General features: G+C 34.0%; 1 protein-coding gene across 5 annotated transcripts in view; it reads right to left on the minus strand.

The window, feature by feature from the left end:
- Positions 1–5,397: 5,397 nt before the first annotated feature.
- LOC129794990 (potassium voltage-gated channel protein eag) overlaps positions 5,398–15,067 on the minus strand; it is a 44,409-nt gene continuing 34,739 nt past the window's right edge. For 3 of the 5 annotated variants that reach the window (XM_055836004.1, XM_055835995.1, XM_055835976.1), the window contains 6 exons: positions 14,480–14,679; positions 14,236–14,398; positions 11,344–11,653; positions 11,056–11,257; positions 10,712–10,990; positions 5,398–10,085 (listed from right to left, as the gene is read on the minus strand). In XM_055836004.1, the coding sequence (XP_055691979.1) occupies positions 9,291–10,085; positions 10,712–10,990; positions 11,056–11,257; positions 11,344–11,653; positions 14,236–14,398; positions 14,480–14,679 (1,949 nt within the window). In that variant the 3' untranslated portion in view covers positions 5,398–9,290. The remainder of the gene's footprint in view (positions 10,086–10,711; positions 10,991–11,055; positions 11,258–11,343; positions 11,654–14,235; positions 14,399–14,479; positions 14,680–15,067) is intronic. The other 2 variants (XM_055836012.1, XM_055835986.1) reach the window with 1 other exon arrangement.

The following is a 15,067-nucleotide window of genomic DNA, read 5'->3' on the forward strand; positions in this document are numbered from 1 at the left end:
TTTTTTTTCAAAACACATTTCCCCTATGAGGTTAAATGTGTATATATTTTGATAGTTTGGAAAAGTATGTATGTATAGAAGAACGACCGACTTTTCGGTGAGTACCTACATTTTGAAAACTTGAATACCCCATTACAAACTTCCTAAAGTTTCACAATAAAATTTATTATTTCTATAGTAGACGACCATAGCACATAGGGTGTACTGAAAGTGTGTGAAAGTCTCAAAATCACGATGATTTGTCGCCATCTCACACTCTCTTTGCCATCATAGCAGAAATGTGCTGTGAAAAATGTTTGAACTGCGAAAATGTTACATAAAGCAATAATAATTCCCAATTTGTATTGATACGAATTAAACCGTGAATGGGGAAAAGTATTTCATAAGCTCCAATTTCATTTTTTTTTGTACTCATGCTCTTCTTTGAGGTTCACGCACACCTAAATTCCCAACAGATAGGATTTCCACATTGGAGAATTTTTGGATGCGAAGTGCGAAGAATAAAAGCATTAAAATAAAGTGAATGTGTTTTAAATTAAACTTTCACTCTTCGCATCTTCAGCTTCATTCATGCTACATAAATCTCCATTTGCTGATGAAGTATTTAGAGTATTTCTTATATTCATGTGTAAAATGTACTAAACATTGATTTTTTCGTGTTTACAATAACCGTATTTTTTTCTAATCATTTTCTCTCTATAATCTTTACGCGTTTTGTGCCCTTTAATAATGAAAATGATTCAATTAAATACTCATGAGTGTGCGTAAAATAGCACACACGTGATTTAAAGAAAACAGACAGAGTATTGTGCGGGAAATTCTCTCACTACCAAAGAGAGAGAGAGAGAGAAAGACCGAAAATGCTTCTAAATAGACCTTTCTACACTATTTTATAGTCTCTAAAACATGTACTTTGTGATATGCTTCTTACACATCACCAGAATTTTCTAAAGGGGGCATGAAAAGAGGGGACACGAGTCGATACTGAAGTATGGGTTCTACTCAATTTCTACATAAAAGATTTCTTGAGTATGAGTCAAAACAATAAAACAAAAAAAAACATTTCTTAAACAAAATTTTCTTTTATTAAATTTTGTTTTCAGACCCTTTTCTGAATCTCAATAGGAAATGCGATTTTCAAGTATTTAAATTTCGTCATTGATTTTATCTTTTTACATTTCAGACCCCCTGAATATTTTAAAATTTATTTTTTGTGTGATTTATTTCCGATAACATGATTAAAGCCCTTGTACCAGACTATTGAATAAAATTTTAAATATCCTTTTTTTCTAAATATTTAAATACGAGGTAAATTGTCGCTTCGCTCCAATTTACCTCGCCCCGCTTCGCGGGGAATTCTTGCGCTTCGCGCAAATTTTAGAGGGAGAAAGGAATTGTGATGAATTGAAATATATTTAATGGAAGATTTATTCGTTGGTAAAAACCGTCTGGTATCAGTAGTCTCTGTACCAAATTTCATCGCGATCGGACCAACGGTGTAGAAATGCATAGCTGAACAGACACCATATTTTAGAGAGACCTTTCTTTATTATATAGATTTGTTCAATCATTTGTTCTTCTAAACGTTCTAAACTAAATTAACGAAGATATTTATTACAGTTGCTCATTTTAATTAATACCAAATACAGCAAATACTAATAAAGCGTAATGTTAGTAGATAAATACAAAATTGTAAATTACATTCATGTGTATGAAATAGTGTAGATTATCCTGATTAAATGCAACGGCTGTTAAAATCTCAACATATTCATTAGTAATCAGTAAATTAATCTGAAATTCCATTCATAACTTCCAACATTTACTTCCACGAGGCTATATAAAATTTCTTACATACTGCGACGTCTGGCAGCATACTATCCCATGTATTGTATGTAATGCCGCATTGATATATAAATACGATACATACTTAATCGCTAATCTATCTTATATCCGTGTGATCTTACTTAACCCTCTCATCGCTTAACTCTGATTTATTTAGAATTTTATCTTCAAATTTGTCTCAATCGTCTTGACACACGATTGATTTTTTTTTTACAAACATATCTTTAAAGTTTAAACCAATATACGCACATAAAATGAAACTCTATTAACCAATATTTTACTATCCGGTATGCAAATATTGAAAACATAATTGATTAAGTGTCGAAGGTGGGAAAAATGTATTATGTAAATGACTTTCTGAATACATTTGTATTAATTTTGCATATTTGGAAAATACATTTATGTATGTGATTTATCATGTGTTATTTAATATAGTGATGCTTTTCCAATTTATCAGTCCCACCTTCAGGTTTTTAATGGCAATAAGTTTGTGTAATCCTCTGTTTAGGTCGGAAATGTCTAATATATTTTATAAATAAAAAATGAGCAATAGGAATTTATTAAAATGCAATTCTTTATTTATCCAACAATTGTGGAACTTTCTAAAAAAAATTTCTATGATTAAGAACTCGAAACAGAGTAGAAGATTTACATTTCTTATATAGATTTTAATTTATTGTTTATTTTGTATCTTCATCGACAACATCTTTGCTTGAATACACAGAAGTCCACACATATTTCAGTATTCAACTTTATGGCCACTGAAATTTGGTTAAAATGCTCACAGGTGAACAACTGTTCCCTATGTTGGAGAAACTTTGTCTCTTGACGCCCCATTGCCCTCCCATGTGTTTAATTTTTTGGGTCTTCTTCTTTTCGGTTTTCCACATGGTGGAAAAAAAAGAAGTGGTGAAAAGTAATTTTGTTTAAGGTGGAGAAAGAGGCAGTCAATGATCCTGATCCCGCATTATGAAGAGGCTTCTGCGACTGGTGCGAGTAAGGTAGACATACCACCGCGCATATCCTAGCAGACGGTCTTTCGATCAAGAAGTCACCTGGCGCACACCATAAAGTAATCCAATTACACGTGGGACGATAAACACGGCGACCGCGGGCTTAGGTACAAAACCTCTGCATTTTTCATATGGGAATGATGCGAGGAAGAAGTTGAGGACACCTGGATTTCAGCATCATTATCGATGTGAGCTTCAGGGAAGAACACGCGGTGAGAGAAGACTGGATGGATCTCGGTGTGTCTTTTGGTGCTTCCATCGTCTCCTTCTCATCTGGATTTGCGGCTGCAGGGCTTTACATCTGTCGCTCGAGCACGTGTTCACTCAACTTGGCTCGAGGCGTGTGAACTGAAGATGTGTGTGCGGCTTCATGGCAACATCCACCACATTTTTAACTATATATACTGCCCCTTATGATGGAAACCACCACGAGGCATTGGAGAAATAGTGAGTGAAAGACAAGAAAAAACGAAGAGGGAAAGAATGTAGGTGTCTTTTCAGGTAGATTATCACCAAAAATGCCAACGACAGACGAGACAACCTCTTAATGGTAAAATGTAAAATTAAAATCACGCCAAGTGGAATGAATGTGTAATTGGTAGTGGGAAAAGTGTGCAAATAAACTATGCTGAATTACACTCAAGCCCCGCCATCGTATTTCCACTTCATTTATTCCACCAACCCCTATATAGATTCTGTATAATAGGGGTTGAAACGATGACTGATTCCAGATTATCTTGACATCTTGTTGGGACTGATTTTCTGTTTATATTGTTCGATTTATGATTTTCAATGAACTTTCACGGATTAAAAGGTGTCTTTGTGGTTTAGTTAAATATTTTTATTTTTAGTATTTTATTATTATTTTAACTGACAACTGTGAGTTTACTTAACGAATTTCGCTTTTGCAACTTAAACTGAATTCAATTTTTATAAACTCATGACAAAATACTAAAAATTATTTATTGACATTAAAATTTAAATAATTAAATAAAAGTTCAAATAAATAGATTGCAATATCAATTTTAATCAACATTAGAATATTTATTATGATGTATAACAAAATTCTAAATTATTCGACATAAATTGACAAATTTTCATCTTTGTCATAATTATTAAAATATTTTAAATAAAGTTCTTTTATTAATCTTTATTAAAATCATTAAAATTCTTTTTATTTTTAATTTTCACCCACATTTTAATAAAAGATACAAAAATATGTATCCCATCACTGCAGTAAAGGTATTGAACCAAAATATAATAATTACTTTAATTGAGAATATAATTGAGATAATAAATATTTACATGTTTAAAAAAAACAGTGATAATTTTAAATGCATTTTAATAAATAAAAAAAAATTATGCTGCAAAAATATGAGATAGTACATAGCATATGGTAATAAATTTGATCTGATTGTATGCAAATACGAATGCAAAAAAATGAGTGATCATTTGCTATTTATATTACGCATGCATATAATGTTGACAAACCCATTATCCAACAGCTCTATTTACTTTTAAATAAATAAAACAATTCATTTTATATACACAGTAAATAGAGATAAATATTTGTATTAAAATTATCGAGTTGATGCCTCTCAGGATGATCTTGAAATATTTTATTTTGTATTAACTGATACGTCTTTTTGTAATTTAGTCTTTGTATTATGATTTTTAGAGAATGCGAAATTACAAAGAAATGAATTTGTCATATTTCTCGTAATTTTTTTTTAATTCAATACAAGAACACGCTCACGCGTTTAATATTTCCCCCTGAATGGAAATATGTTGGCTTTCTGTAGCCTATAAACGCCCACAGTGTGGGGGAAATGGGGATGAACGGTAGTGGGCGGTTTGGAGGTGGATAATGTGGGTGGAAAAGGTGGTTAAATTAACCCACAAACTTATTCCTTCCTGTAAAAAGCAAGTAGAAGGTAAAATGTCGCCATCTCGTGATGAGCTTTTCGCTCATCTCAAACAGAAACCGTATATAAGCTTTTCGAAAATACAAATTGGTGTATGCGGAGAGCTTAATGTTTTAATATACCTACACGAGATGGCTAAAATTTGAACTAAACGAACTTTTTTTTTGCATTTCGACAAAATTCGTAATTTCCGTGTTTTTTTCCCAAATTTGTGAGCATAAAACGCATTTTTTGGGCTCCTGGGGCACTTACGGGTGCTCCGGGAGCCTCGGGGAGCTACTTCGTGTAGTATTTGGGGCCCGCGGAAATTTTGACGGTTGGGGATTTTACACGCACTTTTTTTCCCGGAAATGGATTTTCATGACTTTTGGAATTTTTGATGCCAATAATTCAAAAGTATTTTCCTGGTCACAAAAAACACAATTTCCCCGGAAAATTCGGCGGAAAACGCGAGGAAATTGCGAAAAACTGAATGTGTGAGGGAGACGGGTAGCGGTGAAATGCATCCATTTCATTTTCTCTTCAACAAATGTACCCAAAAGGGCGCCAAATTCAAAGAGTGGTCACAAAATGCGTGAAAATTTTTTGGTAATTTTTTGTTAATAAAAAAACAAACGTTTTTTTATTAACAAGATTTTTATTTTTAGAATTAATATTTTTAATTTAACAAAACGTGCAAGTTATCGATAATGTCATGTACTAATATCCACTACAATCTCCTCTTTATCTTTTTTTTTCAAACCCGATTGAGTGATCTTCATTAAAATTAATTAAAAGTGAGCATTTTTAGGCTACTCTTTGTATTCTCTTCATCAGTAATTGCTCAATTTTTTTTCCCAATTGAATGCATATAGCGAATTAATTTGAAATTTTCCGATTAAATTCATTAATAATTCATTCAATAGCGCCATAAAAAATGATAATATCTTAACAATGACACACGGTGATGAAACATTAAATCCTTTATCACTTTGACTGCTTTTATGTTGCATTTTCTCACCTAGAAAAATGTGATTGTTTCTATGTGAAACCTGATTTTTTTTCGCATAATATTTTTTGACTATATTTTCATACACGTTTTTAGGCAGTTTTATTATTTACAAATTATTCCTAATTCTTCTGTCTTTCACAAAGCAAAAATTTATGTACACAGACACGGAACTTACAAGTCATCCTAGACGTTGTACTCTATGTCTCTCTAGTATGGTTCTATCATCCCATTCTCTACATCTTTTCTCTACCGATAAAGTTTCATCACCGATTGAAAACTATAAATTTATCAATAACGGTCTAATTTTTCAATTTATTTGCTAATTTTTTTTGTATGATCATTAGAAATAGAGGTAATAAGTATATATGTTCAAAGTGTGGTATTGCATTTTAATGTGGTCATTCATTTTATAGTCCTTCCTCTAAAATCTCTTTATACATTTTTTTATTTTTCCTCCTCTTTTTATTTATTTATTTATTTTTTTGTTTATATACAAGACATTTTACAGCAACATCCTTATTTTGCAGCCCATTTTTTTGTCTGATTGTTTGAAAAAAAAAATGTATATTATGTATAATATCCTTCAGTTTACATTTGATTTATTTATTTTGAAAAAGTTATTGTGATACGGAAATATTCATGAATCATTGCGGAAGGTATTGAAAGTGTTTGCATTTTAAAATGTTATCACAGATAATTAAAGAGGAGAAATTGGAAAAAAAGGAGAGGAGAGGATAATAGGAAGTGTATATAAATGGCATCGTTTTTTTTTATTTATGACAAAGCCGCAATAATTTTCACAATCATTCAATATCATCGAGTTATTTACAAGTATATTATTCTCATCATCATCCAATGGAGGCGATGTATATAAATTGAAAAAAGCTCTAAAAAGTGGGTAGCACAGCTTCCAGATAGTATTTTTTTTATTTTTAATTTACAATTTATCTCTCTTGTATATAATTCATCCTATAGTGTATCAATATCCTTAGTTTTTTTTCCAATAATGCCTATACAAATTTATTGGATGTCCCAAATTAAGTGCATAATATAGTTGACAAAACAATTGGTTAAGCAAATTCATCATTGTGATTTTTTTTTAAATGAAATATATTGTAAAAACACAATACAATCACACTCAAAAATAGATCGTCAAAGATTTTCCTGAAGAAAATTATGGAAAGAGATTATTCATTTGCATATGAGTAAATTGCTTAATTGAGGAAACAATCCTGAAATACTTAATCTTGTAGATGATCAAAGAGAATTAGAAATCTTCAAAGAGAGACTTTTAGTTTTTGAAGAAAATAAAAAAAGGTAAAAATTCAAATAATGATGTCACTGTTTTGCTTTTTCTTGCTTTCAGTGCATGAAGTATTAAAATACTTTGGCATAAATTATCGAATTATCTTAATTCTTTCCTGGAATAAGATTTATTGGTTCATGTATCAATGAATAAACTCCTTTTTTCCTTGACTTGGAAGTATTGAAAAACATCGGTAGGATAGAGTATGTATATGTTGATGAACTAAACACGAACCGATTCCGCTAAAACTTAATACACTTAACATGATTAGAACAATACGAACTAGTAAATTTGTTAAAGCATAGAATTTTAATAAAAGAAACAACCTAAAAGCTCTGTTACACCAGCAAAAGAGGAGCGAACAAATTTTCCAATGTTATTGGCTAAGTCCCAACGAAATTTAGCACATTTTCCCTCAATTTTGATACTAAAATCACGACATTTTCCTCCAAAATTTCTTTTGGTTATTGAGTCATCTGGAGATACTATGTCTGTGACTTGAGACCTGTGAGGAAAAAGCTCCAAACGTGCTAAGCTTTGCAGAGATTTCCTTAGACCATAAATTTTTAAAATTCAAAGCAAATTCTTTTTTTTTTTTTACAAAAATTGAAAAGAAGGGTTAAAAGTAAATTAAAATTGCATCGTAATTTTACATGAATTAATCAGTCTTGAAATATTATTCTAACTTAAATCATAAAATGTTGCATTTTATATGGGACACACCTAATAAAAAATTTAATTTAAATTTCACTTTATTGTTAAGATTCAAAGCAAGAGAGCTTTTTGTGGACCTTTTTTTGTTAATAATTCACTATCTAATCACAATCAATAAATTTATAGTTTCTTCCACAATCTGCTGACACCAATATCGAAAGGGAAAAAAACTTAATTGCGCGACATGAAAATGTATTTTTTGTATAATACAATAATATCAGTATTCAGTGCAAATTGGCCGACAATATAAGGCGATTATCTAATTTCCTTTTTTTTATTGATACCCTCTTTCAGATAAAAGAGCAATTGCTTTCAGTTTGAAAATTTAAGCATCTTACATCTCATGCCCAGATTGATGTGTATCTTTTAGAATATTTTCTTTCAAATTGCAAATATTCTTCTATATAATGCCTAAGACGTCTCAACTATCTTTTTCTTTGTCGTATTTCAACTAAATTGGTAGGTAGCTAAAGGCCGACTGTTGGCATTCAATAATTTTTGCTACGATTTTTTTTCGTGTGTATTTTTCCCCACAAATAGCTGTACAATAGTGCTCAAATGGATACGTTCTCCATATCTACATTGTATATTCGTCGTTTGTTTATACAATTTTATTGTAGTATATATAATTTGTTTAAAAATGGCAGGCTCCATATTTGTCCACGCAATCTTAAAAAAATAATAAAAAACTAACAAAGAGAATTTTAATTTAAATGAATTTACTACCACCAAGTTTTGAATTTGCTTAAAAACTAATTCGTTTTTTCTGGGGTAGTTTCTTTTTTTTAATTTGATTTGTTTTGTGTGTATGGCAATTATAGAAATGCCAAATATTTTTTAATCGTTTGATAAAAAATTATTTAAAAAGAAATTTGTTTACAATATCTACAGGAAATGAAATGATATGGAATATTCTGTTATTGTGGTATAGGTACCTATATTATATTTGAAAGATTGTACAAGAATGGCAAAAATTTGGTATCCTACATACACGTCACTAAATACCTAAACATAACATATAGAGACCAATTTATTGAAATTTCACGTGTAAAAGCAATAATAAAAAAAAGAGCGTTTTTGGAAGACGTTCAAAATATTTTTTAGAAATAGAAGAATTTATTAATTAGATAGATTTTCAATTTGTTTTGAATTAAATATTCAGAAAATAAAAAAAAAATAACTTCACATCTTTCCAATATTTTGCCATTCTTTTGTACTTTTCCAATAAACATGCCCTTCACACGCTCATCCCAGACTTTTCAACTATTACTTGATTTTCTTATATAGCAAAGGAATCTCTTGGTAGTCTCTCTTGATCTAAAATTGGTCACATACGATTCCCTAATGAATTTATTTAACAGTGTATTGCCCAAAATTGCTCAGTCGCGTTAAAAAGGAGAGCAATTGGAGCCCGGCTGAAGGATGTTTGAATTTGGAGCGTCATCTCCGTGACCCTAGTATTCACTATTGTCACTCTGATGGCGCTCCAAAATCCTGGGCTAGAGAAATTCCCGCTTCCGTGTGGTTGTTGCCGGTGCCGAGGGGGGTTCCGTGTCCAGCAGTCGCGTTTGCTCAGGACTCTGTTTGGGGGGCGGCGGGGCCTTCCTGCTCTTGGAGCGTCGCTTTCGGAGCAGGATCGGACCCAGTCCATTGCCCCCCGAACCAGCCCCACTTGAACTGGGATTGACGACTGTGGCCATGGAACCACCACTTGTACTCGGCGACGGTACTACACTCGCTATGATTGTCCCCGTGGAGATTGTCGTGGGAATTACAGGGATTGGACCGACTTCCTCGAGTGCTGCACTCGCGGGGGAACTTCCACCCGATGTGGTTGTTTCATGTGAAAGACGCTTCACCAATTCAGCTAAGAGATCCTCAATCTTTCCTATTCGCTGTGACATTCGCTGCATCTCCAATCGTACATCCACCTTCATGTCTAGCACCGTTGCAATAAGATCCCGCTGTGCCAGTGTCGGTGGTTGCTCCCTCAAGCCCGAATCGTAGGTATCCGATGTTGTGGCACGGGAGCAAGCCATCTCGATCTGGCGCTCCCGCTCCAACGACAGATTCCTCTCCAAGCGTTCTCGTTCCTTCTGTGCCATCAGTGCTGGATCCAACAACCTATCGCGTTCCGTTGGTTGTCGCTCCAGTGAAGAACGCTGCTCTCGTTCCACATGCAATGGTGGCCTATCCCTCGGCGGTGAGGGATCCACCTCACCACCCTCATCAATTGTATCCTGACGCGCAAGAGATGCTGGACTCGGAGACAATTTTGGCGTCTTTGGAAATACCTTAAAAACACAAAAGAAGAAAGCACCCATCGGTATTTATATCTCTCTGGAAACCTATAAATATGCTAAGCTCTTTCCATCTCCCAATAGGATTCTTAGAATTACCGCTTTGGCCCAAAATAGGATTCCCATTGTTTCTAGTCACCTCCATCCACCATTATATATTTTCCTTCGCAGCCAAAAGTGAGTTAATATTGTATTTTCCTTTAAAAAACCCACCCTGTACGTATGTATAATATAAAAGGACTTTTAGATAAAATATCCTTCTTCAATGTCAAACACCATTAAAATTGTTTTTGGCCTCAGAACTTAATTCTTAATCGAGTTAATGATTAAAATCCAGAAACAATGAAAATTAATTATATTCTCTTCAAAACATAAAAGTTATAATGACTATCATGCCAAGTTGGAGATAATAAATCTCTTATTCTTAGATGAATTGTTTAATTCATATAAATCTGTTTTAAAGACACATCAAATATAGCGAGATATTCTTAAAACAATTTAACGAGAAAGTTTTGGTAAAGTCGAAATAATTTTTGTCTCATTGTACATAGCACACGCTAAAGTATACATATGTAGGTAGTGAAAATAGCTTTACAATATTAGGGTAACAACAGGTGTACCTTATTTCCTTGCCCACCATTGCTGCTAGATGTGCTACTTTGCCGCCCCTGGGCACTTTCACGAAGACTCTCTCTGGCACTGAGACTCCGCGATACTGCAACTTTGGTACTCGTGTCACTTGCAGAATCCACACTGGAGCTTCCCAGAAGACGTCCCCACTTACTCGCCCTGGTGCCACGCGCCGATGGTGGCCCCGAGGAGGGTGAGGGTGATGGTGAAGGCGATGGCACAGCGGTCAGAACACGACTATCATCCGTAAGCGTAAGCTTAGCAGGAAGCTGCAAAAGTGTGTATATGGAGTTTTGAAAGCTCTTAAAAACTTTTATGCGGGGTAGGTAGTCACCTTCCCACGATCCGGTTCAGCGTCACCCTTTTCGGCGTCACTCTGGGTCGTATTTCCGTCTTTTGACCCAGATGTTGCCTGTGGTGTCCGCCGGAACTTGGAAAAAATCTTTCGCACCAAGTGATCTTGATTTGTAGCAAGTTGCGGCTCATTTTTGCGTCTCTCCGCCAATTCCTTCTCCCTCTTTACGTCAGCTACTTTTCTGCACAAATATACCATTCAAAATTAGCCAAAGCTCATTTTAAAGGAAACAAAATTAAAGAGAATTTTCTCTCGCAAAAGACTTACCTAAATATAAGGCGATGTCTTAAATTATAAGTTAAAACTAAATTTCTTGCGAAGCTATTTGCAAAGGCCTGATAGAAGTCCAGTACTTCGAGTAGCTTGTCGCGTTTAATTGCATGCAAATCACAATATGTGAGTGCACGCACATTTGCGGCACTCTGTCCAACGGCAGAATCCTTCCAAAATTGATCACCGAAGACATCACCCTTGCCTAATATTGCAACAACCTCATCGTCCTGAATTACCTCGAGACTCCCCGTCACAATGAAGCATAGACTATCAATACTCTCGCCCGTGTGATAAAGGAGATCTCCTGCGAAATTGATGAGAAATACATCTGACACGTGGAGAAATTCCCCCACAGGACCAATCAATCACGTAACTTGAGGAAAAATTATTCAATATAAACTACCTGGGATCAGAAATTGGTCATGTGGATAGGATATACACACGGAGAGGTATAAAATAAATGAAGAAAATTAATTTTGAAACCCACAATGGGCAAGTTTGCGATATAGTTTGAGACAGCGCGAAACGGTGAGCCAGGAAAGCGCAACAGAGTGACCCCAGGACTTGGGTAAGGGTATATATATAGCTAAGTAAATATTATTGGAGTAAACCTTCTCTAAATATTGTTCAATTTTCCTTCTCTTCCCAGTTTCGTTTTCATTTAAATACTGCGTGGCATAAGGAAAATAATATGAAAATGCTCAAAATGCCTAATGTTAACATTGTAATTTGAAAATGTATATCTTGCTTTTGGGAATATTCATTCATTTTATATACTTTTCTCATACTAAGGGATGATTCAATAATTATGGAAACTTGAATACTTTTTTGTGAGATTTTTGAGTTAATTTTGAAACACAAAATTAAAATTTTTTCTTGCATTACTTATTATTAAATGCCCAAATATATTGATTAAAATTTTATGTTTTGGTTTTTAGGAAATCTATTCCTGCATAGAGTTTCCATAATTATCAGACTATCTCTTAAGTATACAAAAATTTGTACATTTACTTTTTTATGAAGTTAATTTAACATAATTATGTATTCATTAAATTAATCTTCGCGTATTGCAATGAAAAATGTTTTTTCATGAAACTTTGTTCTTCAAATTAAAATCTCTCCCAAATATACATTTCTTAGCTAAAAATTCTCCAAGAAAAAAACTTCAATCTCTAAATGATATTATGCAGAGAAATAAAATTATATCACATGAAGAATACCTCAAGTTTGTCCTGAAAAAAATAAACATCAATTTCTCACCCACGTTTCTCCTCATATTCTCCCTGTTCCACTTCAAATAAACATACCCTGAATATTTCATGGAAATAGGTTTCTTGATGAATTACAAAGAATAACCTAGAATAAGGTGAATTTCCATCCCGCCTCCTCTCCAGAGTTCGGCTCATATCAAAAGTTGGATGAAAATCACATAACATAAACTCCCATTTCCATTTTATATTCAAACATCATGCTCTTATCACATTTCCCAAATGCAATTTATCGATTTCACCGCAGTGCTGGTTTAATTGAAACCTATCGACACTCTAGAGGTAAATTGTCATTCATTTATTGCGTAATAAGCCAAGAAATGAATTTATCGATGTTGTAGAGAATTTTCAGGAAATCCCACAGTTTAACTAATTTTACCTATAGTATAGTAAAATAATCTCATTAAATACACATAGAACAAATTCATGAGACAATGCATTTTGCAAAATCTTAACTACCCATAATATAAATGAAGATTCTCTGTATAATGGAGGGTATGTAATTAAATTCGCAATTAAGAAATTATTTACGAGATGAATATTTTGCAATATCACATGAATTTGTTATATTTTGCAGGTAGTCTATGTTATCCCAACTACCCCATATATTCTACATTTTCTGGATTATATAGATAGAAATTTGAATTAAATTGTGATTTTATGGAATTTATTTCCCTTTATAAACTTGATAATTTACATTAAATCAAGCGTGAAGTGAAGGGGTTACTTTTACAATATCACTAAAAATTAATTTGGTCGCCTAATGTGAGATAATTTAATAACCAAGAGACATAATAATTTTTTTGTATTTATACTCTAGCTTAGAGGACCCCCTCTATGGACACAATTAATGTATAACGTAGTACCATTCGTTACTAGCGTGGAGAGCATATTACTGTGGTAGCTACTTTAGAGAAACCTCATCTTATTTATGATGCCTTCCTCCGTATAGGCTCTTACGTACATTTTGAACACTTTAAAGGCTCAGCACGATCTCGGTAGAATTTTCATAATAATAAAACATAAAAGACTCTTCTTTTCATGATAAAAAGTTCTTCATTATATCAACTAAACTTTAGGTCTGTAAATAAGATTCAGGAATATGAATCCCTCTACAATGGAATTTCAGGTACAAAAAATGTGCAATGAAATAGTTTATAACAGAGAAAATGTGGAAAATAGTTTAGTAGTGCTTGTTTTGCTATTTTAGTAAAATTTATAGCTTAATGTCGGTGCTTAGAGTATATAGGTACATAGTCCTCTCACTAAAAGAGATTTAATCAAAAGTGAATAAACTTTAAATTCATTAGCACAACAATGAAATAGGAAGGAATGCAATATTTTATACAGAAGCCATGTAAAGGATTCATTTCCCTGAACTGTAAATCCTTCTTCGTGTCACAGAGAATAATATAAATGCCTCCAAAGCATTCAATTGAAATATACAGATGCTCTGTGAGGTGGGTTGGATACGGTAGTAGGTGGGGGTGGATGAAAAGTCACAAAGTGATGGAGTGGCGTATGGAGGAGGAAGTAAAAGGCGGATAAGGGACGACAGGGATTTCAGGAGTGAAATTTTAGTGAAAATTTCCAAGTGAGTGAGGATGACAAATCTTACCGGGTGCTGAGTGGGACATCATGAAGTGCATGGCGAGCGCACGGAGACACCCATCGGAGGCAAGCCGGAAAGCCGGATGCTCGTTGAAGACCTTCCGATTGAGGTGGACACAGATGTCGGCCTTCATGTCTTTGGGGCAGTAGTTGAGGACCTGCGTGTCAATCTACACATGAAGAAAATGTTCGATTTGGCAACCGCACCCCCCAATCTAAAAGGGTGTCGGTCGGCACATTCTCTGACTTACCTTCTCTGTGTCGAGGCCTTTTGTCATGGCCCACGTTGAGACCACGTAATCCATGACACGCTCACTCAGCGCCTTGGGGACTTCATGGAGCTTCATGAACTCCCTTACGTTGTTTAACATGTCATGATACTTGGCCGTGGCGGATGTCATTTGCTGAATGATGGTGGTAACATGACCAAAGATTGTCGCGTAGAGCAGGGCTGTTTTATTTGCGGCGTGTGAAGAAGCGCAACGCAAGACAAGGAGGAGAAAAAAATAGAAGAAAAAAGGAGGAGAGGATGCCAAAAGAGAGGATATCAAATCCCCAGATTAATCTTGTTGATCTTTATCCCAGAAAATTCAGTTTATTTCGGAGGCGCACAAAATGTGAATAAAGTGACTAAAGATATAATATAATAGCGTGTGAGAAGCAGAGTATAGGGAAGGGGGGACGTGATGAGGATCGTCTCTCTCCTCACCGCTTATCATATGACATAAGAAAGGAAGAATAAGAATGTAAAAGAAAAGATCAAATAGCCGAGTGCCAATTACAATGGGCCAGTACCCGAGCTATAGAAGAAATCAATGCTATTTTGTTCTGGGGGTGAA

This window comes from Lutzomyia longipalpis, chromosome 1 (genome assembly GCF_024334085.1).
Source record: "Lutzomyia longipalpis isolate SR_M1_2022 chromosome 1, ASM2433408v1".
Lineage (NCBI taxonomy): Eukaryota > Metazoa > Arthropoda > Insecta > Diptera > Psychodidae > Lutzomyia > Lutzomyia longipalpis.